At 43.2% G+C, this 26,010-nt stretch overlaps 1 protein-coding gene and 1 non-coding gene across 5 annotated transcripts in view; both read right to left on the bottom strand.

Moving 5' to 3' along the window:
- Positions 1–60: 60 nt before the first annotated feature.
- CKAP5 (cytoskeleton associated protein 5) overlaps positions 61–26,010 on the bottom strand; it is a 102,542-nt gene continuing 76,592 nt past the window's right edge. For all 4 annotated transcript variants that reach the window (XM_045893776.3, XM_054511941.2, XM_045893775.3 and 1 more), the window contains 17 exons: positions 25,811–25,936; positions 24,470–24,619; positions 23,982–24,185; positions 23,637–23,772; positions 22,616–22,809; positions 21,493–21,665; positions 20,161–20,334; positions 19,822–19,942; positions 7,216–7,395; positions 6,521–6,708; positions 5,719–5,794; positions 4,824–5,012; positions 4,593–4,730; positions 4,048–4,131; positions 3,794–3,953; positions 837–988; positions 61–735 (listed from right to left, as the gene is read on the bottom strand). In XM_045893776.3, coding sequence (XP_045749732.1) covers positions 490–735; positions 837–988; positions 3,794–3,953; positions 4,048–4,131; positions 4,593–4,730; positions 4,824–5,012; positions 5,719–5,794; positions 6,521–6,708; positions 7,216–7,395; positions 19,822–19,942; positions 20,161–20,334; positions 21,493–21,665; positions 22,616–22,809; positions 23,637–23,772; positions 23,982–24,185; positions 24,470–24,619; positions 25,811–25,936 — 2,691 coding nt within the window. In that variant the 3' untranslated portion in view covers positions 61–489. The remainder of the gene's footprint in view (positions 736–836; positions 989–3,793; positions 3,954–4,047; positions 4,132–4,592; positions 4,731–4,823; positions 5,013–5,718; positions 5,795–6,520; positions 6,709–7,215; positions 7,396–19,821; positions 19,943–20,160; positions 20,335–21,492; positions 21,666–22,615; positions 22,810–23,636; positions 23,773–23,981; positions 24,186–24,469; positions 24,620–25,810; positions 25,937–26,010) is intronic.
- LOC123858138 (small nucleolar RNA SNORD67) lies at positions 23,402–23,512 on the bottom strand. The gene has a single exon (XR_006794094.1). It is a non-coding gene; the product is annotated as a small nucleolar RNA SNORD67 (small nucleolar RNA).

Genomic DNA, 26,010 nt, shown 5'->3' with positions numbered 1-26,010 from the left:
CTAGCCGGTCCCAAGGACACGTGACAGAGCTGCCCAGGTATGGAGCATCTTGGGAGACCGTTCTAGTTAATGCAAACTTTATTTATAAAAGACTCTTAAATTAGTTGTATCATGCCATGCATTCATACAGAATACAGTGACCCTTCAGGGCTACGGGGAGAGGAGCTCACAAACTCAAAGGAGAACTATTAAAGAGTTTCTAATAGTGAAAAGCTAGGAAAGATCGGGACGACTTTACAAATGAGCAGTTAAAAATAAAAGACAAAGGCTGTGGAGACTAGTCGGAGCCGAGAGGAGGGCAGCTGTTGACAAGTCTGTGCACTAAACTACGACGCGGACAGTCGGCTAGAGGCAGGGCGCCGGCGGAGAAGCAGTACGGACAGAGGCCCGCGCCCCGCCGGTCCGAGCACCGGGCCCGCCGAGCCCCTGCCGCGAGGGGGATGCCGAGTTTAGTGACCTAGAGCTGCGGGGCGCGGGCCAGGGGCGGCTTCACTTGCGACTGCTCTTTATCCTCTCCAGTCTCTTTTTCAAGTCGTCAATGTTCGCTGTGGAGGACGAGGACGTGGTCACGGTTCCGGCAGAGTGAGTGTGGTTAGAATCCAGGTCCGAGTGCTGGTGCTGCTCCCGGGACTCCCGGAGCTGAGAGAGTTTGCTGTGCAGCATGTCGGTGGAAGAGGCGACCGGGGGGGCTGCTGGCTTGGAGAGCAGGGAGGTCAGCGGGGGCCGCTCGTCTTGCTGCGGACAGAAGGAGACACAGCGGCAGAGCAGGTCAGGCCGCAGCTCGGGGAGAGCGGGCCGGCCTGGCCCTGCCCCACACGGGAGGGAAGGAGCGCTACCTTTGTGTTGTCCAGACCACACCGCTGGCGGAGGATCTTGAGCCTTTCCAGGTAGACAGACGGCCCCACTTCTTCTCCGTTGGTGTTCCCTATGGAGGACACCGTGCTTGGGGGGGCGGGCATACACGTGACCTCCATCTGTGGGGAGACGCCTGGAGAGGAGATGGGGAGAGGACACTCCAATGCACACACGTCCCACTTCCAGACCACCCGGGCTCATCTGTCGCCACAGGGAATGATTTGGGGCTTGGATATCACCACTGTAAAGACTAAAAAATCCACCAGAGTCCCATCTGGAGTTGGTGATAAAGGGTGCTATGAATTATACACGATAAGCTGAGCAAGAACTTCAAGAAACAATAGAGCAGAGCGTAAGCTGGGCTGCCCACCCACATCCTGGGATCTGCAGGGGGTGGCAGCCTGTCACCCGGCCGCTGGCCTGGGCCATCCAAAAGCCTAGACTGCTCCCGAGGCTACGGTGTCCAGCTGAAGTAAAACGCCTGGACTTGAAATGCTGGCAACAATTAGACTAGGTCTGGACCAGGTGATACATGGGGAAGTGCTTATTCACACCGGGAAGAGAGCAAGGAGCTCAGGCGACAGTGTATGCATGGGGAAGAGGCAGAAACGCAGGTGTCCAATAAACACCCCCAGAAGAGGGACAGGAACGGCGCATCTGTCACCCCCAGCATAGAGAACAATATTCTGGCGGGAGAGGGAAAAACCAGAAAAATCTATCACAGGTCTTCTTAATGTTCTGAGAAGGAACAATCACAACATGTAGGCATTTAAAATACCCAATTTGGTATCAAAGAAAACACATTATATAAGCCAAAAAAGATGTGGTCTTGGGAAGAAAAACTCCCTTACGGTAAACCGAAAAGTAGCACCAAAGGTTACTGTATAGGAAAAAAGGAATCCTTAATGTAAACAATCGGAGAACGGGCTGCCCGGGGGCCAGTGACTGAGGAAGGACGTGAGGGCCAGTGGAGAGGGCTGCTGTCTGAGCACTCCCCGCACACAACTGCTCCGTAATCAGTGGGGTTACACGCTCGGGCTGCACATGTGCTGTGGACGTCACCAGAAAGGACTTGGGAAGTGAGAAAGCGGACCCCACCTCGATCAAGCAAACCATGATATGTCCGCTTAGCACCTCTGACCTGCCATACGGTGTAGTACTTGGTGGTGAGTCATTCCGTGTCTGTGTCTGCCCTTGTGGATTTTAAATTCTAGCAGAGGTTTCTGTCTGTCTGCCTGGCACAGGGGAGGGACTCAACAGGTCCTGCCGAGTGACAGCAACGACAGCTCATCCATCCTAATGTCAGGTTGAAACCTTACCCCCCTGGCCCAGTGAAAACGCCAGTGTCTGCCAATTATGTTTACGGGAGCGGGAGCCAAAGAGAAGACCCTGGAGCTGTCGGTTACAGAAAACAGCGGTCAGGAGCCTTAAACCAAAAGAAAGACCCCTGTTCACTGTGCAGAGTTGAGGGCGCACGTCTGTCCCACATTTACTTCTTTGTGAGTTCCCTGAAACTCCTACTCTTAAAATCTCGAATTTGTTTGCCTCTAAAACCGTGTTCCTTTGTGGTTTTCAGATTATAATCATGTTCCCTCTCACCATGTATCTTGCTGGGCTGAAGCTTCAATTGTGTTCTTAAATTGTTTTTGTTTTTAACATCTGAAATTATGCCTCTCCAAGACCTTAAGAGTCTCTTCCTTGAAGTGTGACAAGCAGAATGTCTACATATGGACATACCATGTGCTTGATCAAAGGGTGGGGGGTAGGCTGCAGATTTTAAGAAAGGTCTGAGACAGTGGCGTCTGAACAAAGATCTGAAGGAAGAGAGCGCGCTAGTCACAAGGCTATCTTGGCCAAGAGCAATCTACATGTAAGAAATAGCTGGTGCAAAGGCCCCCAGCAGGTGCATGTCTGGTGCGTTCCAAAACAGCAAGGAGGCTGGTGGGGGCTGGAGTGGAACAGGAGTCGGTGTGAGTAGCAGGAGATGGGTGGCTCTTAGAGCTGTCAGCGGGCCTTACAATGTAGGACCCTGTAGACCTCTGTAAGGCCATTTGCTTTTGCTGAGAAAGGGAGAACCTTTGGAAAATGTTTGAGAAGTGCTGTTTTGATGCTAGGTGTGGGAATGATGATGGGGAGGCAACACTGGAAGCAGGGGATCAGCTGGGAGAACAGGGCCATACACCAGGTGAGAGGTGAGGATACTCACACCAGGGCAGTGGCTGTGAAGGTCCTGAGAAGTGAGTGAGGATTCTGTCATGGTTTGCAGGCAGAACAAAAGGATTTCCGGACAGAGGGGAAGACATGACTCAAAGGCAAAAAAGGTCTAAAGCAAACTAGAAGGACAAAGTTGCCATCATCTGAGATGGAGAAGAAAGCTAACGGAGCAGGTTTTGGAGGAATATGTGACACGCTGAGTTGACGATCTCTACTGGAGACATACATCAGGTAGGATGTAGGTGTTGGGATCAGGAAGGTTTGAGCTGGACCCAAACAACCCTGGGCCTCTCTGGCATGTAAATGGTATCTCAAGTGATGAGAATACATGATTTAATTAAGGGAATGAGAGTAAGAAGGAAAAGATGGTTATGGACTGAAGCCTGGAGAACGCCACGATTAAGAAGAGTCCAGAGAAAGGAAGAATCAGAGAGGCCAAGAAGGAAGAGGCCAGGAAGGCCAGGTTGGAGGAGACCAAGAGAGCACGGACACCTGGAAGCACAGGGAAGAAACGGTTTCAAGGGCAGGGAACACCTGCCCCTATCAAACATTGGCGATGGGTCAAGTCAGGTGACAGTTGGCCACTGTCTGCAGCAATGTGAACATCACAGTGACCATCAGGGACTGAGGAGCATAGGTACAAATTTAAGCCAGTCAAAACCTCCAGTTCCTGAGCGGGGAGCTATTTTGAGCTCATCCCTGCAGCCACTGGAGGAAGCCATACCTGTGGATGTGGGAATACGGCCTTTGCCCTCCCTCTCCATCTCAATCACCCGAAGGCCTCTCTCAACATAGCTCTGGAAGAACTGGGAGGAATTTTTCAGAAATGGTTCAATGTCAGCATCTGAGTATTTCTTCTTATATTCGTATAACTCTGCTAGGCCCTGGTTACCAAGGAAAAGGAAGAGGGGGCGGACATTAGTCAGTGGCCCTTCTCCATCAAGCAGATGCCCATTTGGCTTGCCCCGCCCCTCTCACCTCTTTAGTGTTCTCCTTAGACCCGATCTTCTTAAAAATCTCAGCCAAGAAATCATTCACTTTGGCCTTTGATGATTTTTCATCCTGCAATTGAAAGACACAAAGGACTGGCTAGACTTATTAATTAGGAACCCATGATTGGATAAGAACTGAAGAGGTCTCAAAACCCAGACTTTACTGGTATGTTCCTGTGAATAACAGAAGCACCAGTGTCTGCAGCAGAAAACCCCAACTTTCTGGGTCACCGAATACCTCCAGTCACAGGTTTTCAACTAAACTTGATGAGGAAGGACCTGGCCCATTCCTTCCTAATTAAGTAGAGCTCACAGTGGATTTATCCAACAACCTTTGGTTGTGTGGAAACCACATAGTTCTAACTAGTTCATATAAGAAAACTTCAAGATGGAAATGCTCACAGTATAGAACTATAGCAGGAGAGTGACCCAATCCCCAAGCCTTCACCTTCGACCCTCAGAAAGGTAGGCTCCAGCGCTCACGCCTTTGACAAGATCACCACCTTCAGTCTTTCCAGTCAGGACACTTACTATTCGAGATGCTCCCTTTTCTGTTTCCTTCTCAGACTTGCTCCCTGTCTGGTCCATGCTGTGCTTCATCATCCGGCAGAGGTGGGCCTCCAGCTCAGACTCGTTCTTGTTGTCAATCATTGTTAGGTGGTCTAGGATCTGAGGGAGACATGCACATTCAGATGGCGGCAATGCCACATCCATGATACTCTCCTCAAGCTCCTTCAGGGACCAGCTGCTGTTCTCACTTACCTTGGGTCCTTTTAATTTGCATAAAGTGTGTAGCAGCGTCTTTAGGGTCCTTATGGGAAATTCACTTTTGCATTGCTTCAGTTTCTCTTTAGGGAAGACCTTCATGAAAATGTGTATGTCCAGAAGAATTCTGTCCAGATTAATGCTGTTGATGGTATCAGGCAAGAGTCGAACCATTCTCCAGAGACACTATTGGAAAAAGAAATACAAGGTAGAAGGAGTGGCTGAAGAATGAAGATAATTCCTGCCACCTTTCACCTGCTCTAGGCTCTGGGGTCACTTCTGAAAGATGGTCAGGGGGGTTAAGTGTGGAACATCACCATGTCTTTTGAGTTCAGCTGTTAAAACATGAACAATTTCACTCACTTCAAGCACGTCACTGGTTAGTGTGTGACAAGTCATCCACGTCATCATCCCCACACCTTCTTCCCAACTCCCTGGAGATGGGTCTTAAATAGTGAGAAGATGTGGAGAACTGGGTGTGGGATCGAGAAGAGAATAGTTCATACAGCTTAACCAAATCTAACGCAAGGAGACAAACTATTACAGTGTAATAACAGGATTATAATGGGGCAGAAATGTTCATTTGGGGTCTTCCATCAAAAAGACCGAAATATTACAGGGCTATACATACCTATTTCCCCAAAAGGTATAAAATTTGTCTCATCAAACTAATTGCCTTTTGTTTCTAGGACAATTGGTCTTTCCCTTTTCACTGTTTGAGGCCAAGAACTGTTGAGGCCTGAGCTTGGGGTGTAAACCGGAGACCAAGTATATTTTTCAGGTGTGCCCTGGTCGATTTAAGTCTATGTCCTACTTTCAACTCCCCTTTCCCCACACTTTAACCAGGTACGGCATCTTTGAAAGAAAAGAAATCCAATTATTTCCACTTTACCTTCATAACAAGCTCTGAGAATTTGGGAGAACTGGCTGTTGCTAGCAGGCTGTCTTGGAGCAAAACAAGTAGGGCACTAGAAAAAAAAAATCCCAACATGATAACATTAATAAGTTTCAAACATGGGGCGCCTGGGTGGCTCAGTCGTTAAGCGTCTGCCTTCGGCTCAGGTCGTGATCCCGGGGTCCTGGGATCGAGCCCCACATCTGGCTCCCTGCTCGGCGGGAAGCCTGCTTCTCCCACCCTCACTCCCCTTGCTTGTGTTCCCTCTTGCTATCTCTCTGTCAAATAAAAAAAATCTTAAAAAAAAAAAAGTTTCAAACATGCATTCCAATTAAAGTTAGTAATTAAAAGGCCAAGTGTAAACTGTATCCATCTAATAAATTGAGAGCTCATGGATCAGGACTGTCTCTGATTACCTGACATTCAGCTGTGAAGAAAATAAACGTCAATCCTTTAAGCTTCCTCAGTTACCACCTGATAAATGGTAAAGCTCCTCACTCTACTTTCATTGTCACTGGTAGCTGAGAGAGAAATGTGCCTGAAATGTACATGAAAGGGGGAGGTAACCAACAAACACTACAGTCCTATTCTAGAAAACTCACTATGCTGGCTGGCTTACTGAGTCGTTACTAGTTTTAATGCTGTCTCAGGTTGGAACACTTGGTTCATGAGGAAGAGAAGAGTAATAAATCAACATAACTAGGCAAACCTAAAGTTGTAATTGGTCTAGTGACTTTGGTTTCCACGGGCAGACGAAAGAGAGGCTATTCCAGGCTCTGGAGTGAGATTATAGTTTTACCTCAGGATGTTGGTCTGGTCTGACTTCTCCAGCACCTTCACTACCAAGAGGTTCACAGAGCGGATCACCTGCTGTCCTTCCTCTAGATCTTCAATTCGAGAGTCTAGCATTAAGGTGATGAGGCCATGCATCAGGTCTTTCAGCACTCCGGTGGAGGCCTCCCGGGCGAGGCTCTCAATCTGAAACAGCTATCCAATCATCCTTGTGTTAGAGAGGTAAGAAACCCAGAGTATACAGCAAGGAAGATAAATGTGGGTGGCACATTCTAGCAAACAATTTTACTGTATTAAAAAAAATTCAGAGTATTAGGGGAAAAAAAAAAATCACCAGACTCCCTCATACCTCTGGAAATAGCCAAATTAACCGCCAAAATTAACTGGAGTGCTTCCTTCCTTCCTGTTACAGAAGTACTTTTAGGGTGAACAGTTATCTGTGACAACGCACCCAGGGCCTATCATGCCTGATGAAGACACGGGTAGGACGCAGAATTCTAGGTAGTATGTAAGCATTCTAGTTTGTATCCTAACAATAAGGCAAACTGGAGTGTCACCCAACATCCGATGAAAGTAGTCCGTAGCTTGCAAGTAAAACCCAGTAAGTGACGCAGGACTCACTGGAACTACAGACTCAGGCTCTAGAACCCAGGTAGGATGAGACACTGAAGGGAAGCTCACATTCTACAGAAGCAGCCTTACCGAAATCATGTTGCCAATGATACAGCTATACAGCTTGATGATCTCATCTTTCTCCAATTTCTCATCCGCCATATGTGTGTTGTAGATGAGTCTTAGTTGCATGAACGTGGCTATCAGAAACTGATCAATGTGGCCAGACATAGCTTCAGCTTTGTCTTCCTGTCTCAGGACCTCATCGATCTGGTAACAAAAACCCCAAGATATAGTCTCCAAGCATCATACTTTAAGTAGCAGGAAAATGCTACAAAGGATATCTCTGTAATATTTGCAAAGCACTTATAATATCTTACCTTGAAAAAAATCCAGTCACTTTACATATAAATAACTAGTATTCAAACATTCAGCACATGTTTACTGAGCAAGATACTGTTAGGTGAATTAGTCACAGATCCTATTCTGAAAGGTTCACTACTCAGAAGATCAGGGAATCCCTATGTTTAAATGTCTCATCTATTAAAGTGTTTTAATACCCATTATATCTCATTTGATCATCCAACAGCTCTGAGAAGTAGTAAGTTAAGATTTCCATTTACCAGATAAGTAAAGTGAGGCTCAGAAAGATCAGACTACTCAGTCCAAACTCAAAACTCAGGCTTCTCACATCCTGATCTGGTGTTCTTTTTGGTCTACTGGCTGTCACTAATGGTAAAATGTACAACTATGGGAAAACATGTATTTCCCATTCACTACTGTAAAAAGACCTTTATTTTTATGATTACATAAATAACACCCAGACAAGCATGCCAATCTTCTTCACTGACCATCCTCATGCAGGGCTGTCCTACTGCACAATTCCAGGGAGCACCATTTACAGACTGCAGTGTGAACAGTGCCCCATGGTGTTCTGGAAGCCAGTGGTCCTACTTTCTATTTAGATTTATGCATGTTATACCCCGTATGGACACACAATTTTATATAACTGGGGGTGTTTAACAAAGCTGCTTCAACACAGACACCATAAAAAATACTCTTTTTTTAGGGGGAAGCTTACTCTTTTTCCTAAGATAATTAACATTAACGCCTGGTCAACATCTTTCAGGTTCACAGCATCATATACACCCATACATGCACACATAAATGGGGTCAAGGTTTAGGGCATTGTTTATTCTACCAGAGGATTATAGTACATACACATCACTGCATCTGGCTTTTCTAGTTCAACAGAAAATTATGAAAATCCCCAAAGGCCACAAGAATAGCTCTATTAGGGCGCCTGGGTGGCTTAGTCATTGAGCGTCTGCCTTTGGCTCAGGTCATGATCCCAGGGTCCTGGGATCGAGCCCCGTGTCGGGCTCCCTGCTCAGCAAGAAGCCTGCTTCTCCCTCTCCCACTCCCCCTGCTTGTGTTCCTGCTCTCGCTGTCTCTGTCAAATAAATAAATAAAAAATCTTAAAAAAAAAAAAAAATAGCTCTATTAAAAAAAAAAAAAAAGAATAGGGGTGCCTGGTGGCTCAGACATTAGGCGTCTGCCTTTGGCTGGGGTCATGATTCCAGGTCCTGGGATCGAGCCCCATGTTGGGCTCCCTGCTCGGTGGGAGGCCTGCTTCTCCCTCTCCCACTCCCCCTGCTTGTGTTTCCTCTCTCACTGTGTCTCTGTCAAATAAATGAATAAAATCTGAAAAAAAAAAAAATAGCTCTATTTTTAAAGGCTGCTTAACTGTGTGTAGCAAAATTTACTCAATCATTCCCTTAGTGATAAACTTTCAGTGTGTTTCCAGTTTGGTTATTTTACTATAAATAATGTTACAATAAACATCTCTGTATATACAGTATCTTAACGTACTTGTGTTTTTATTTCTAACTTTTTAGTCTGAAGAATACATTTTAAATGGCATAATAGATATTACTGTATTGTTTTCTTTAAAAAGGCACTAACATTTTTTTAAAAAGATTTTACTTGTTGGCGAGAGAGGGAGCGAGCGAGCACGCGCACAAAGAGGGGGAGCAGCAGGCAGAGGGAGAAGTAGGCTTCCCACGGAGCAGGGAGCCCGATGCGGGGCTCAATCCCAGGACCCTGGGATCATGAGCTGATTAGGCAAACGCCTAACCGACTGAGCCACCCAGGCATCCCAAAAGGCATTAACATTTAATTCACATTTCTACATTTAATGTATGACTACTGTTTTTCCAGAATCTCTATCAGCTGTGTGTTATTACTCTTTTTACTTTTTGCCACTCTGATGGCAAAAAGTGCTATCTTGTTTTTACGTCAATTTGCATTTTGTGGCAGAGAGCCTGGACCTCTTTTCACATGTTTACTGGCTTGGCTGTTTGGAATCTTCTGTGATTTGCCTATTCACATCATTTGGTCATTTTTCTGTTGGGTTCTCCTTTTCTCAAGAGTTCATAAAAGTTCTGTTTCCGAAATGTAGCTATTAATCCTTTATTAGTCATATGGGTTGCAAATATATTCCACAATATACCACTTGTTTATTGACAATATATGGTAAATTTCTCTAGATTAAAATCTTGTGTTCTTTTTTTAAGATTTTATTTATTAAATAAATAAACAGAGAGAGAGGGAGAGAGCACAAGCAGGGGGTGTGGTAGGCAGAGGGAGAGGGAGAAGCAGGCTCCCCGCCGAGCAGGGAGCCCAATGTGGGGCTTGATCCCAGGATGCTGGGATCATGACCTGAGCAGAAAGCAGATACTCAACTGACTGAGCCACCCAGGCTCTAGATTAAAACCTTCTAGACTAAAATCTTAAAATTTTATATGATCAAATGTCTTGTTCTGTTCTGGGTTTCCTAATATTTTACGGTCTCCCCAAACCCCCTGGTTATTTAAAAAAATTTAGGGGGAGATCAATTGTTTCAATTTCCACAGGGTTACAGGTCTTATTTTTTTTCAGTCTCTTCCTTATCTATGGGTGGTTCCTTCCTCATTCCTGACACTTATATTTTTGTTCTCTAATCAGGCTAGTAAGGAATTTTTGTTTCACAGGAAACAAATTTAGATTTATTATTTTAAAAATCCATCTCATGAATTGTAGTTTATCTCCTACTTTTAAATTTATTTTTTTTCTAATTTCTGATAAGTACTAAGTTCCTTTATTTTAGCTTTTCTTCAGTAATAAATGCATTTCAGGCAATATATTTTTCTGAGTTCAGTAGTTTCAGTAGAGTTTGAAAGAGAAATGCTTTCCTATTCACTATTAAGAGTTTTGCGGGGGGCGCCTGGGTGGCTCAGTCGGTTAGGCCGCTGCCTTTGGCTTAGGTCATGATCCCAGGGTCCTGGGATCGAGTCCCATATCGGGCTCCTTGCTCGGCGGGGAGCCTGTTTCTCCCTCTGTCTGCCTCTCCCCCTGCTTGTGTTCTGTCTCTCTCTCTCTGACAAATAAGTAAAAATAAAAATCTTAAAAAAAAAAAAAAAAGTTTTGGGGTGGGGCGCCTGGGTGGTTCAGTCTAGCCTCCAACTCTTGATGTTGGCTCAGGCCATGATCTCAGGGTTGTGAGAATGAGCCCCGCTTTGGGCTCTACGCTCAGCAGGGAGTCTGCTTGGGATTCTCTCCCTCTGTCCTCCCACCCCGACTCTCTCTCTCAATACATACATACATACATACATAAAATTGTTAAAGTTTTGTTTTTCCTTTCTTTTGATCAAAGGGTCAGGAGGGTGTTTCATACTTTTCCAAGTAGCCATTATCTTGTGTGACATTATTAAAAAATGTGTTGGGTTACCAGGAAAGAATCTGGTCAGTGTATCTTTTACTATAGCATTTGTTAAGATACGAAAAACACGTATTTTCAGAGACTGTAAAATTCTCTCTACATATATATTAAATCTGGTTTACTGTTTACTAATATATTTTTTTAAAGATTTTATTTATTTACTTGACACAGAGAGACATAGCGAGAGCAGGAACACAAGCAGGGGGAGTGGGAGAGGGAGAAGCAGGCCTCCCTCAGAGCAGGGAGCCCGATGTGGGACTCGATCCCAGGACCCTGGGACCATGACCTGAGCCGAAGGCAGACGCTTAATGACTGAGCCACCCAGGTGCCCTATCCTTTTTTTTTAAAAAGATTTATTTATCTCAGAAAGAGAGAGCCCCCTCCGGTGGGGGGAGGGGCAGAGGGAGAGGGACAGCAGACTCCCTGCTGAGCAGGGAATCTGACATGGGGCTCAATCCCAGGACCCCAAGATCATGACCTGAGCCAAAATCCAGAGTCAGACACTTAAACTGAATCACCCAGGTGCCCCACTAATATTCTTTTTTTATTAAGGTTTAACTTTAATATGATACAATATACAAATCCTAAGAATACAACTTAATGAAATTCTATGCCTATGCATCTGTACATCTGCCACTGAGAACAAGCTATAAGACATCAGGAGCACACCAAAAGCTCTTTTCCTGCCCCTCCAAGCTGGTACCTTGCCTTCCACCAGGGGTTACTGTTCTTTCTGGGTTTTCCCTTTTTTTTAAACCACTATTCTGACCTCTAAACTGGTAAGAATTATTTAATTCCCATGTCCTTGTATTTCATCTACTACACCTGTCCCAATTGTCTTAATCTGTAACTTGTCTTTTCATTTTTTTTTAAGTAGACTTCATAGCCAACGTGGGGCCTGAACTCACCACCCTTAGATTAAGAGTCACATGTTCCACCGCCAGCCAGCCAGGCGCCCTGCTTGTCTTTTCATTTTGTTATAAACAGAGTATCTTGTGATAAACAGAAGTTTTTAGAAATTTTAATGTAGTAAAGATTTCTATTTTTTATGTTTTGTGTCTAGTTTAAAAAGAAATCCTTACATAATGTGAAGTAAAAAATGTTCTCCTATTCACATCTAGGTCTTTGATGCATCTGAAATATACTTTGGTGTAGGAAATAGCAATCTGTTGTTCCCATGGAAAATAATTAGTCCTAGCACCCCTTACTGATTAATCTAGCTTTTACCAAGTGATTGTTTTTTTTTTTAAATTTTATTTATTTGACAGAGAGAGCGAGAGAGGGAACACAATCAGTGGGAGTGGGAGAGGGAGAAGCAGGCTTCCCGCAGAGCAGGGAGCCCGATGCGGGGCTCGATCCCAGGACCCTGGGATCATGACCTGAGCTGAAGGCAGATGCTTAACGACTGAGCCACAAAGGCGCCCCTTACCAAGTGATTTTTAAGGTCTTTCCTGTGTTAAGTTTCCTATAGATGTGAGTCTATTTCTGGGCTCTTTGTTCCATCTCAATGGTCTATCTGCTTGTCCTGGCCAATACTAACTACACTATTCATTACAGGGGCTCTGTAGTCATGGCTGATGCCCGGTGACATAAGCCCTCTCCACTGTGTTCTCATTTTTAAAGTCTTAAAAAAAACTGACTTTGCGATTTGCAAGCCCGTTGATCTCCCATATAAATTTTAGAATTTGCTTCATGACTACAGAAAAACTGTTGAGATTTTTTATAAGAATGGCTTTGGCTGTATAGGTTAATTTGAGGAGAATTGGCAATTGATGACCCTGAACCTTGTGAACACAGTATACTTCATTTATTTGGAAATTCTCTAATATCATTCAATTTTCTTTGTAAAATGCTTGATTTATTCCTAGCTATATGGACATTTTTGTTCCTGAGGGTTTTATTTTTATCTTAATTTTCTTATAATAGTAAAAATATATATAAAACTTACCAATTTAACCATTTTGATGTATGTAATGCAATGGCATTAAGTACCTTCACAGTGTTATGTAACCATCACTACTATCTAGTTCTAGAACTTTATCATCCTAAACAGATTCCGTACCCATTAAATAATAACTCCCCATTCCCGTCCCCCCTTGCCCTGGTAACCTCTATTCTACTTTCTCTCTCCATGGATCTGCCTATTCTAGAGACCTCATATATGTGGAATCATGCAGTATTTGTCCCTTCGTGCCTGACTTATTGTATGGAGCATAATGTTTCCAAGGTTCATCCATGTTATAGCATACATCAGAATTTAATTCATCTTAGGGGCACCTGGGTGGCTCAGTCGTTAAGCGCCTGCCTTCGGCTCAGGTCATGATCCCAGGGTCCTGGGATCGAGCCCCGCATCGGGCTCCCTGCTTCACGGGAAGCCTGCTTCTCCCTCTCCCACTGCCCCTGCTTGTGTTCCCTCTCTCGCTGTGTATCTCTCTGTCAAATAAATAAATAAAATCTTAAAAAAAAAAAAAAAAGGAATTTAACTCATCTTGGGTGCCTGGGTGGCTCAGTTGGTTAAGCAACTGCCTTCGGCTCAGGTCATGATCCTGGAGTCCCAGGATTGAGTCCCACATCAGGCTCCCTGCTCAGCGGGGAGTCTGCTTCTCCCTCGGCCCCTCCCCCCTCTCATGCTCTCTCTCAAATAAAATCTTTAAAAAAAAAAAGAATTCATCTTTATGGCTGAATAATATTCCATTGTACGTACACACCACATTTTGTTTGTTCATCTGCTGATGGACTCTTGTTTTCCAAACCTTTTGTCTGCTGGGAATAACGCAATGAACACCAGTGCACAACTGTCTGTTTGGGTCCCTGCTTTCTGGGAGGAGAATTGCTGGATCTTATTGTACGTCTATGTTACACTTTGTGAGGAACCGCCAGACTGTTTTCCATAGTGGTTGCACCATTTTATGTCCTCACCAGCAAGGCACACAAGTTCCCATTTCTCCACATCCTTGCCAACAGTTACTATTTCCCATTTTCAGAAAAAAATCCTAACAAGTGTGAAGTGGTTTTGATCTGCATTTCCCTGATGACTAAAAATGGCAAACAACTTTTCATGTGCTTACTGGAGAAATGTCAGTTTAAGTCCTTGGCCCATTTTTTTTTTTTGTGGTTGAGCTGTAGGAGTTCTTTCTGTGTTCTGGATATTAATCCCTTATCGTATATAATTTGCAAATCCTTTCTCTCATTCTGTGGGCTATCTTTTTACTTTTTTTTTTTTTAAGATTTTATTTATTTGACAGAGAGAGACAGCGAGAGTTCTGAACACAAGCAGGGGGAGTGGGAGAGGGAGAAGCAGGCTTCCCGCCGAGCAGGGAGCCCGACGTGGGGCTCAATCCCAGGACCCTGGGATCATAACCTGAGCAGAACACAGGCGCTTAACGACTGAGCCACCCAGGTACCCCTCTTTTTACTCTTTTGATAGTTACCTCTAATGCATAAAACTTTTAAATTTTGGGGGCGCCTGGGTGGCTCAGTTGGTTAAGCAACTGCCTTCGGCTCAGGTCATGATCCTGGAGTCCCAGGATCGAGTCCCACATCGGGCTCCCTGCTCAGCAGGGAGTCTGCTTCTCCCTCTCCCGCTCCCCCCTCTTGTGCTCTGTCTCTAAAATAAATAAATAAAATCTTTAAAAAAAAAAAACAAAAAACAAAAAAACTTTTAAATTTTGATGAAGTTCAATTTAATTTTTTCTTCTTTTGTTGACATTGCTTTTGGTGTCATATGCAATAATTCACTGCCAAATCCAGTATCATGAAGATTTTCCTCTATGGTATTTTTTTTCTTTTTTTTTTAGGTTATTATAAAAGTGAGACATGGAAATTATTCACCTGATGAAAGATTTCACAACTTCACTGGAATGAGCAGCTTCACGCAATGCCATTTCAATAATGGCTTATTTCAGTATACATGATGTCACATTCTCTAAATAAGAAATAATCCTTGGGGTGCCTGGATGGCTCAGTCAATTAAGCTTCCGACTCTTGATTTTGGCTCAGGTCATGTTCTCAGGATCATGTAATTGAGCTCTGTGTAGGGCTCCACACTCAGCTGGGAGTCTGTTTGAGATTCTCTCCCTTCCTCTACCCCTCCTCGTTTGTTCTCTTTCTCTCTCAAATAAATAAATGTAAAAAAAAAAAAAAAAAAGAATCCTCGTCATTAGAACTACTTTGGTGTCTCCATATTGTAGGAGAAGAACTTTTATCTCCAACTTTCACGCCAACTGGTTGAATCTCTCTACTCTTTCCTTTAGAGCCTGATCCAACAGACTCCTGTTGCTTGTAATGGTCTTCCCTGAGATTTTTCTGGAAGCAAAATGCCTCCTTTGGTAGCAGTTTCGGCTGTACTCCTTTCAACTAAAACTCAGGCCAAGAGGGGAAGAAACTTTTTAAATACCTGTCCTGCCATGACCCATACTCCGCTCTCGAGCTGCCACTGCCGCAAGGAGACACCCCTCTCCCCCGTTTTCTTCTAAGAGTTTATAGCTTTGGCTATGACACTTATGTCTTTGATCCATTTTGAGTTAATTATTGTATACAGCATAAGAGTCTAACTTCATTCTTCTGCAGGTGGATATCCATTTTCCCGGCTTCATTTGTTGATAAGACTGTCCTTTCCCCCACTGAATGGTCTTGTCACCCCTGTCACTTAGACCACTAATTTGGTTTCTGTAGTGATCATCCTCTCCCTTCAGACCATTTACTAAATTTTAAAATTCTTTTTTTCTTTTTTTAAAGATTTTATTTATTAATTTGACAGAGAGAGATAGCAAGAGCAGGAACACAAGCAGGGGGAGTGGGAGAGGGAGAAGCAGGCTTCCCGCAGAGCAGGGAGTCCGATGTGGGACTCGATCCCAGGACCCTGGGATCATGACCTGAGCCGAAGGCAGAAAGACTGAGCCACCCAGGCGCCCCTAAAATTCTAAAACCATGTATTTTTTTTGTTTGTTTTTTGTTTTGCTAGAGAGAATCTTTATATGTAATAATAAATCCTCTTTAAGTACTCTTCCCACACCCTGCTCCCCTCCCCTGTGGTCATCTTGTCCCCGCCAGCAGTTTCATTGTGCTAGGAGATTCCCATTCTGGTTATTCTGTTTCATTCTTCTTCCCAGTTACTGGGTCTCTTATGGTGTGGTTCATTATTATTCTTTACCTAGTCAGGATTCATTCTTGGGTCTGCCTTTTGGAAATCCTCAATTGTGGCAATCTGAGAATGGGAAACACAGCAGTTCCTGCCCTTCTAAGTTTGTGGTATGCCAGCTAGTCACATGGCACCAAGGGCAGGCACTTCTGCTCTTCTGTCTCTGAAGGTACAAAAGCTAGAGACTTCCCAGCCTGACAGTGAATTCAGCCTTTTTGTTCAGCAACCTATAGTTCCCTGGGGGCCAAGGAGAACACCAGGTCCTTCTATTAACACTCATATAAACCACCATTGTCCTTTCTTTAGGGGATCTGCTGGTCTCCCTGGATGAAAGAGATTTCTTTCCAGGATTTTTGGTGTTTTGATCGTCTTCCCCGGGTTCTGCACTACTGAACTTCAGGTTTTCCTGAAGGCCTATATGTGGAAAAGGCTTATTACTTGTACTAGATGGAGCTTGACACTTGTATATACTTCAGATACCACCTACCTGACCCAGCAGCTCCTCTGCTCAGAAAATGCAGATGGGTTTGGACTGAAGTTGATAGAGAAAGGCAGCAGGAATGCATGTATTCAAGTCACTATTTTCTAGAGTCCCTCCAAGGTTAAAACTGTTAACAGGAGACTATTTGTCAAACAGTAGCAAAAATCTTGTACTAAGATTCCCAATTCTCCTATTTCCAGCCATCTGTCTTCGTGGAGATGTGTAACTGGCTGCTCAAACTCAACACAGCAAAGACAGAGCTCTTAATTTCCAACTTCTCAAGACTGTTCTTCCTCCAGCTTCCCCATTCTCAGCACCACTATCCATCCACCCAGGTGCTCAAGCCAAAAATCATGGAGTTACTCTTGATTCTTTTCTTAGCTTACTTTTCACAACCCATCTGTCTCCAAGTCTTGTGGACACTACCTATGAAAGATACCCTGGAACCATCCACTTTTCTTCCCCACTGTGATAATCCTAGTGCACGTGATAATATCTTTCATATGAATTTCAGTCATAGCTTCCTAACAGATCTGGTCTTGAGAGAGTGGCCAGAGAGACATTTTCTAGTAAAAATAAAGTTCAAACATTATAGAAATGTCGGAAGTATTGTAAAAGAACTTATAAAATCCCAAATCAGCTGAGAGTAAGTTGTCAATGTGATGCTCCATGCCCATCTCACACTTTACTGTGTATTTCTTCGTCACAAGGACATTCTCCTTCATACTCAGGAGGCAACACAAAATCAGGAAATTAGTATTGACGTTATTACAGTCTAATCCTCAGGCCCCATTCCATTTACTCCAATTGCCCTGATCTCGTTCTTCATAGCTAAAGGCCATTCTAGAATCATGCACTGCATTTAGTTAGTCATGTCTCTTAATCTCCCTTCAGTCTAGACCAATGCTCAGTCTTTCCTTGACTTTCTTGACCTTGACGGTTGTAAAATATCCCTTAGTTTTGCATTTTTTTGAGGTTTCTTCATGATCAGATGACATTAGGAATGTCAGCAAAGTGATGCTGAATTCTCACTGGATCCTACAAGGTGGCACATGATTTTATCTTGTCCTAATACTGATGTTCACTTTGAGCACTTCAAGTTGGTGTCTGCTAAGCTTCTGTACTGTCAAATTACTCAAAAGTATTTTGTATTTCTTAGTTACACTTTGTATATTAGTCCTTTGTATTTTGTGGGGAGGTACTATGAAACTATCTCATTTTTCTTTAAATTTTTAATTTAGGGCGCCTGGGTGGCTCAGCTGGTTAAGTGACTGCCTTCGGCTCAGGTCATGATCCTGGAGTCCCGGAATCGAGTCCCGCATCGGGCTCCCTGCTCAGCAGGGGGTCTGCTTCTCCCTCTGCCCTCTTCCCTCTCGTGCTCTCTGTCTCTCTTTCTCAAATAAAATAAATAAAATCTTAAAAAAATAAATAAATAAATTTTTAATTTACATGGACATGGACTTGGGGTTTCCTATTTTGTTAAATTTTATTGAATCTATTTCCTGAATTTTATTCAGTTCATTGGGTTATACGTCATTACTATCATTATTGATTTTGATGCTCAAACTGTCCCCTGTTCAAACAGTTGGCCACCGGGTCCTTCTGACATGTCCCTATCATTCTTTGAGCCTATCCTTACTGTCAGGTACAATACGATATTCCAGGATTATCTTGTACTTTTTCTAATTCAGCCCTAGAATCTACCCCTTCTCCAAAGAGCCCTCATTCCCTTTTAGTGGAAAATGGTATTTAGAAGCCAAGTTTTGGGGGTGCTTGTTGCTGTTGGGGTATTGCTGTTCTCAGGTCCTTTCAATGAAAAGAATTAGGGAATATATGTGTATTATATATATATACATGTATACCTGTAACATACATTTATACCACACATATACATACATTTACATTGATATTTATTTCTACATCGCTGTATTGAAAATCATGAGTTCATACTGACACATCTAATCTAATTCTGGTCCAATGCCAGAGTTTATTCTATTTTGCTTTCCTTTCATATTTGTAGTGCTCTTTTCGGACAGTAAGAAACATGGCTTCAGGAGTGCCTGGGTGGCTCAGCCGGTTAGGCATCTGCCTTTGGCTCAGGTCATGATCCTGGGGGGCCTGGGATTGAGCCCCGAGTTGGACTCCCTGCTCAGTGGGGAGTCTGCTTCTCCCTCTGCCTCTGCCCCTGCTCATGCTTTCTCTAATAGAATCTTAAAAAAGAAAAGAAAAAAAACGTGGCTTCTATTTTCCTTATATTTCTTTGAATAATCCCTCTGTATGTAACCGATCTCCCATCTCTGTCCCCAGTCCTTCCCCATGCAGATGTCTACTGCTTCAGCTCTGACTCCCCATTCTGAGCCACCTGCATGCTGCCCCGCCCCCTGCAACACACATGGATATCCTCCTCACCTTGCCTGGGATCCTACTATCATGCCAGAGTGGCTGCCTGCATGACATCCTCTTCACCCTGCTTGGGCTCTGACTCCTGACTCTGCATCACCGCTCCTATATGACACCATCCTCACAACACTTGGGCTCTGAGACCCTCGCAACTGGGCCACGATGGTTCCCCACCCTCACCACCTTGCCACAAGGTGGATACCTACCTTGCTCTACCAACTTACTGGCTTTAGGACTAGATTGTTAGGAAACGGAAGCAGAAGAGAATGATTTGTAAAAAACATGTAGCTTCTTTGCTCAAAATTCTCTAATGGTTTCCCATCACACTTAAAATCCAAACAACCTACACCCTGCGGCTTTAAAGGTCTACATGATGTGATCTCTGTTCACCTTTCAAATCTCATTCTGTACCATTCTCCCCCTTGCCCACTCTGCTCTGGGCACATGGGCCTTGAATCGTTTCCTTGAATATCCAAGCTCATTCCTACCCGATAGCCTTTGTACTAGCTGTTCCCTCTGCTTGCATCCCTGACCACCAATTGAAGTAACTATTCAGCTCCTCTCTCTGATCACCCCATTTGAGTTCTATTTACACAGTAGTTGCTCTTATCTGATATTTTCTTGTTTACTTATTTTCTCTGTCCACTAGTAAGTAAGTTCCATGAGATTTGGTCCCTACTTACTCAGCGCTGTAGCTCCAGCTTCTGGTGAATGAATGCAAGCATAAAGAGAAAGGATCTATGAGAGCCACCTCCTGGGAAGCAAGTGATGACACTAAGTGGTCCCTGTGCACTTTTTCATCAGGGCAGTGCTGAACGCTGCCTACCTCCTTTAACTCTGTGACCTGTATGCAGCCACCACTCGTCCAGCCTCTGCTGCCAATGGAATTACTGTCAGGGGTCATACCCCCATTACCTGTGTCAGAGCTTGGATGCTCGTGTTGATGTCACCACTGGCTACTTGGGAGATAATGAAATTGATTGTGGATGCTGTATTACTGTGCATGTCATCGAAGTGTGGAGAAACAGCCCGGATTCTAGAGAGCAGAGCAAAGGGAAAAAATTCAATCTTACAAGACATCCCAGCGAGTTGGAATTACGCAGTTCTCCACTAGCTCCAGGTCTGAGTAAAAGAACTGTCACCAGCCATACAGTAATCAGTTCCAAAAAATTGTGACTACACAGAAAGCTCTTTCCACGTATGCACTCTCATGATCATGCACTGCTGACACTTAAATGAAAGAGATTAACTTACTTGGGTTCGGGAATAAGGACCGGTTCAAAAATGTCATCCAGTTTGTGCTGAACCAGCTCTGGCATTTCACATCGGACCGTACCACTGTCATTCTCAATCTCATCTAGATCCAGCTGGAATTCTCGGCGCACCATCTGGGCTGCCTCTGGATGCCCACTCATGCTTCGGGCTTGGCTAAGGAAAGCAAAAGGAGGCTCCTGAACTAAAGAGACTTCTGAACCAAAGAGCAAGAGTCACACTGCCAGTTGCCCCAAAGCTTCAAGACAGATATTCAACTTCTGGTTTCAGCCCCCCTGAATGATTTAAGTCCTTGAGTCTAAGCAAGTGCCTTCAATGGCAACAACTCTGGCTCACGAAGCAGATCATTTTACCTTGTATTTACAGTACCTTCCAAATTCTCTCTAGTTCACTAAAGCCAACAAACCTTGTACTGCTATTCCAGATGGGGCAGAAAATAATTAATAAAATATACTGACTCAAAGCTCTCTACTTGGGCAAAAATTTAAGATAAATCTAGGCTGGCTGGTTCTTTTCTGCCAAATTAACCAGTATTTTAAGTTTTTCTAATTATAAGCATTCTTCCATGCAGTGCTCGGTATACTTTAGACTTTGAGGGACAGTCATCTCTTTTTAGGAATATTCACTCTTGACAGGTCAGAGCCAGTGTTACATCCAAGCGATCTGTATTTAAGGTTTCCAAATTCAAGTTGGTTAACATTAGATAATGGACATAGCCCAAAAGAGAGCTGTCTTGCTCAGAAGGCAGTATTTTGAGTCCCTATGCCAATTCTGGTTTGCATGCATTTTACCTATTAGCTTTATCTGAAGAATAGGAACCTGAGCATGGCCAGGTATAACACAAGGACAAAGGTGAACCAATAATTTCGCCATGACACTGAGTTGCCATTTTTGCTAGCCAGTGGACTTCTGGGGAGGCTTGATTCATGGGATACTGATGGACACCCTCTAACCTAAACTCTAAACCAATCGCCCTCCAGAGGGGATGAATCCAAGTCAGAAGTTAGAAAGATATAAGAGCCCTGCTAATGAGAAATTAGCAGGCAGTACTTACATCCTATAAGTGCGATACATAATTCTGTCCACGGAAAAGCAGTGAAAGAAGGCACAAGACTATTTAGAAGTGGTTTTGAGACAAAGACAAAGACAATGAAGACTGAAGAATTAAACATTTGGTTACAAGACATTTCCCCAGACACTCTGGCATGCATGGTAATGGCTAGAGGAACTCAAGATTATGTTACAGGATAAGCATTAAGCACATGAGGCAAAGGCCACCGAGATGTTCTTAGACAACTGTCTCCATCTACATACTTGAGTTTGGAGGACATGTCCTCGGCTGGTCCCTTGCGCAGCATGTTGGCATTGGAGTTTACGCTCTGAGTGCGCGGAGGTTTCTCCTCCACCTGTTTTACTGGGGCAGCCGAAGGTCTCTTTGCTGACCGCTTAATCCTCTCCTCGAGCATGCTCATATCCTTTTCAGAGAGCTGTAAAAAGAGGCCAAATTGAATTTATTATTAGTACGCCCCTCTACCAGGATATGAGGAGAGTTTAAAAAATTTAACTGGAAGACTCAAGAGTCAATATCCATTCACATATTGAAGCAAGCAGAACCTACTATGTTGGGGTAAGTTTATTTCCAGAACACTAGCTACATTTACAATCAACTATTGTTAAAACCTGTTACAATAAGAGAATCTACGAAAGAAGGCAAGGATACAAAAGGAAAGGCTATTAGGAACTACAAATGAAAAGGTCCAAGATTAAATGACGCTTCCTCATACTTGCTGTGTCAACACTAACTATGTGAATGAAAGGCTAGAAGCTTCCCTGCTGATCATCTGTAAAATTCCCATCTGCTTTCTCTCCTTCACTGACCTGTAGTGAGGATGTAAACAGATTAATCCAGGTAAAAATGTATAAAAAACTGTGTAAATATATGTAATACTCAGAGGTCACTGGAGTGGACTGAGGTACAACCATGAGTGGTCCCGGCTCAAAGTCAGCAATCAGAAGCAGCACCTGGTGGGTCTGCAGAGTGTGGCTTGTGGCTCCTCTCCTCTGACAGGTACCAGATCTACATTATACATGTGAGTACTTGTTCACTAAAAACTAAATGCACTAAAAATTACAGAGCAGATTTCTAGGCAGAACATAAATCCCAGACTAGTTCAGGATAGGATTCAAAAACAGCTCTTGTTTCTAAAGCAAACTGTATGAGGAGAAGGTGCAGAAAAGAAAACCTGGTTTCCAGTAAGACATAGCATAAATGTCCTACAACGATCAGACACCCCCAAGGGTTTATCTGGACTCAAGGACACACTGGTGGGTTGAGTTTATAATAAAAAGTGGTAAAAACTTAGGAGTTGCGATGGTATGAAAGCGGACTCCTAACAATTCACAACATGCTGACAATGTTCAGCGAGAAGTCACTCACAGTTCCGATGAGCTTGAACACTTGATCCCCGTGTACGTTGTACACAGTGACGATAGTATTGAGGGCAGCGTTGCGCACGGCGTTGTCCCTGTCTCCTATGTGAATCGCTATCTCCTTTAAGGCTTTCCCTGGGGTTGGCTGGCAAACATTCATGCCGTAGGACTCGACCAGACACCCCAGTTCTTCCAGGCACTCTAATGGAGAAGAAAGGTTAGATTAATGAGACCCAACACATATTCCGGCTTAGAGACCTTTTTTTTTTAAGATTTTATTTATTTATTTGACAGAGAGAGATAGAGCGAGAGAGGGAACACAAGCAGGGGGAGAGGGAGAAGCAGGTTTCCCACGGAGCAGGGAGCCCGATGCAGGGCTTGATCCCAGGACCCTGGGATTATGACCTGAGCTGAAGGCAGACGCTTAACAACTAAGCCACCCAGGCGCCCCGAGACCTATTTTTACTAGATACATTTTCCTTGGCATACATGAAGAACTAAAATCTTATTCTGGCTCTACCTAGAATTTTTCCTTGTTTACTGCCTTCTGATAAAACACACAATCAGGGACGCCTGGGTGGCTCAGTCGGTTAAGCGGCTGCCTTCAGCCTGGGTCATGATCCCAGGGTCCTGGGATCGAGTCCCACATCGGGCTCCTTGCTCAGCGGGGAGCCTGCTTCTCCCTCTCTCCCTCTGCTTGTGCTCTGTCAAATAAATAAAATCTTAAAAAAAACCACACACACACAATCATATAATACTATTACAGCAAGTGCTCCTGGAAGAAAGGGATGCCTGTGAGTCAGATGGCCCCTGTGCACTTGATTTTGTCAGCAGGGTGGTACTGAGCAGTGCCTGTATCACCTGATACTGTGGCTCCACCAGTGTGCAACTCATCACTCCCACAGTCCAAATCGGAAGGTTGGAATCAACCACACAGACACTGAAATGTCCTCGGTTCATCTACAAACTATTTCTTTTCGAGGTCACTGCTGCACAGACTCACGCCTCAATTTAAATTGTTGCTTCACCTGCTCTTTGCTTAGAGTTCTTGGATTTGGTTCCTTCCATGATGAAGGGGAACATCTTGCTGGCTGGGTAGACAAGGCACATCCGGTTCAGGATGGCACGGACATCTTTACGAATGACATCCTTTGGTTCTCCAACCTAGTCGACAAGGAAAATAACGACTGAGGCAGTTCCTGAGTAGCAAAGGGTCCTTCCATGCGTCACACATCTTGGAAGAACAGGGGCACGGGAATGAGCGGTGAAAGGTATCATCACAGAATAAATGGAAAAGGGAGAGGGAATAAAGGATGGGAACTGAGGTCAGCTGGGAACTTGGGCAGTCTTCCAGAATGAGAACAATGCATTACCTTGAGGATGAGATAGGGGATGAAGGAAGATGCTTCATTCTCAGTAAGATGATACTCCTCCTCACTTAGCAGGGTGAAGAGCAATTTTAAATATTCTAGGGCTTTCATCAGGACACTTGTATTGGTGTCAAAAAACCGCAGGGTAAGCCACTTTAAGATAAGATCCAGGCAACCAATAACACCGTCTTTTTCACTCTCCAAGTGCTTAAAACAGAAGACAAATAAGACTGTATAAAAATTTGAGTTCTATTAGGTAAGTACATTATAGATTTTACTAGAGTCCAAGAAGAAAACAGATTTTTAAGATTCTATTTAAGACCTACAATTATGACAGTCACTTATTCTATCAAGTAATACTATAACTCTAAAGCCAAAGAACATGGTGTATTCTAGTTCCTTCTCAAGTCACGTTAACTTCTGGTTATTTCACAAGGCTCAGTATTTTCATGGATCTGAGATACACGTGTATTTATCTACTGTAAACCTACATCAACCATGACAGCAAGGGCTTTGTTATGATGCTGAAAGTCTGAGTGAAACATCTCATCTTGTAACCACTTAGCCACACAGCTAGACATCTGAGTCTTTAGTTGCTCAATGTATTCATCCCGTGGAGTAGTAAAATTCCATTTCAGCACCTGAAAAAAAAAAACAGGGAAAGGGATGATGAGATGTTCAACTGAAATGAGGTAGAGAATTCTATTTAAAGCAGTTGCAGAAATCAATATAATAGGATTTTAAAATTCGACGAGATTAATTTGTAATTAAATATGAATGCAAAATATATTATCAAGCAGTCATACTTCTGGAAGGTTAACTCTTAACATCTTCAATTCAGCAATTCTCACTAGAAAAATCAATGCTCTCTTATTGTAGAACATGGTGGATACTACTGGTACAATTTTAATAAAGGGAAAATTTGTAATATCTATCAAAGTTAAATACGTACATACATTCTAGTAGGAGTTTTTAATAAAGATATATTCACATATGTGTACAAGTACCTACATTCAAAATGCTCACGGCAGAATAGTTTATAATAGTGGGAGACTAGAAGAAACCTAAATGTTTATATTGTGGGTTGGGGATAAAGAAAGGTACATACACATGATGTACCAATAAAGAGAATGAATGGATATATGCACACAGTTATGTAATGACCTTTAAGATATTTCAAACATCATTAAAAGAAAAAAGCAAAATACAGAACAAAGAGTACTGCATGCTCCCATGTGTAAAAAGCGCTATACATTTATACATATATAACTATATAGTACGAAATATTCATAATTCTGGAGTAATGCACAAAAATACTGGCAATATATCTTCCCTGTGGAGGGGGGCTAGGGGGAGACATGCTTCTTATACTACACTCTGTACTTTTCATACTGCTTGAATTTTTTTTAAACATGTATTCTGACAAAAAAATTTAACTGCCTAAAAATACCAAAATAACATAAAAAGAGAAATGAATTAGACAGATAGTCACCAGATCTGTCTTTTGAGGTATCAGGTACAAGAAGGATTAAACAAGTACCCTACTACAGATATGTAGTTGATAAAAATCAATTAATATTTTCCATTTTTTTATTATAAAAATTAAAACAATTTCTGTTTCTTTCCATTTGGAGGAAGAACAGGCAATAGCTCCATTCTATAGTTCCTTTTGTAGTAACTAATGCTCCCATAAACCTAAGAGAAACAAGCTATAATTTATTAGCAAAAGACCCAGTTTTTCACAATGAAATGAATTCCAGACAGTAAAATGGTTCTTGATTACAAAACAAAACAAAGCAAAAAACTCCTGAAGGTTCTTGTCCCTTCCTTACCTTTAATCCTTTTTCATCTTTCATCCTTTGCTCTTTTCCATTTGGAACAACAATGAAAATAGGACCAGATTTGTCTTCATCCTCCTTTAAGCTGGTTTTGCTGGGCACTTTCTTTCCTTGTGCACTCTACAGCCAAGGTTCAGGGAACACTGGTTAGCTAGGCTACTCGTCCTTGGGAATATGATGTTACTGCCCGGTAA

Source organism: Mirounga angustirostris, unplaced genomic scaffold (genome assembly GCF_029215605.1).
Source record: "Mirounga angustirostris isolate CCGP_5_RB_7025 unplaced genomic scaffold, mMirAng1.0.hap1 SCAF_13, whole genome shotgun sequence".
Lineage (NCBI taxonomy): Eukaryota > Metazoa > Chordata > Mammalia > Carnivora > Phocidae > Mirounga > Mirounga angustirostris.
The sequence above is the reverse complement of the archived record's forward strand: the minus strand, read 5'-3'. Positions and strand labels throughout refer to the sequence as shown.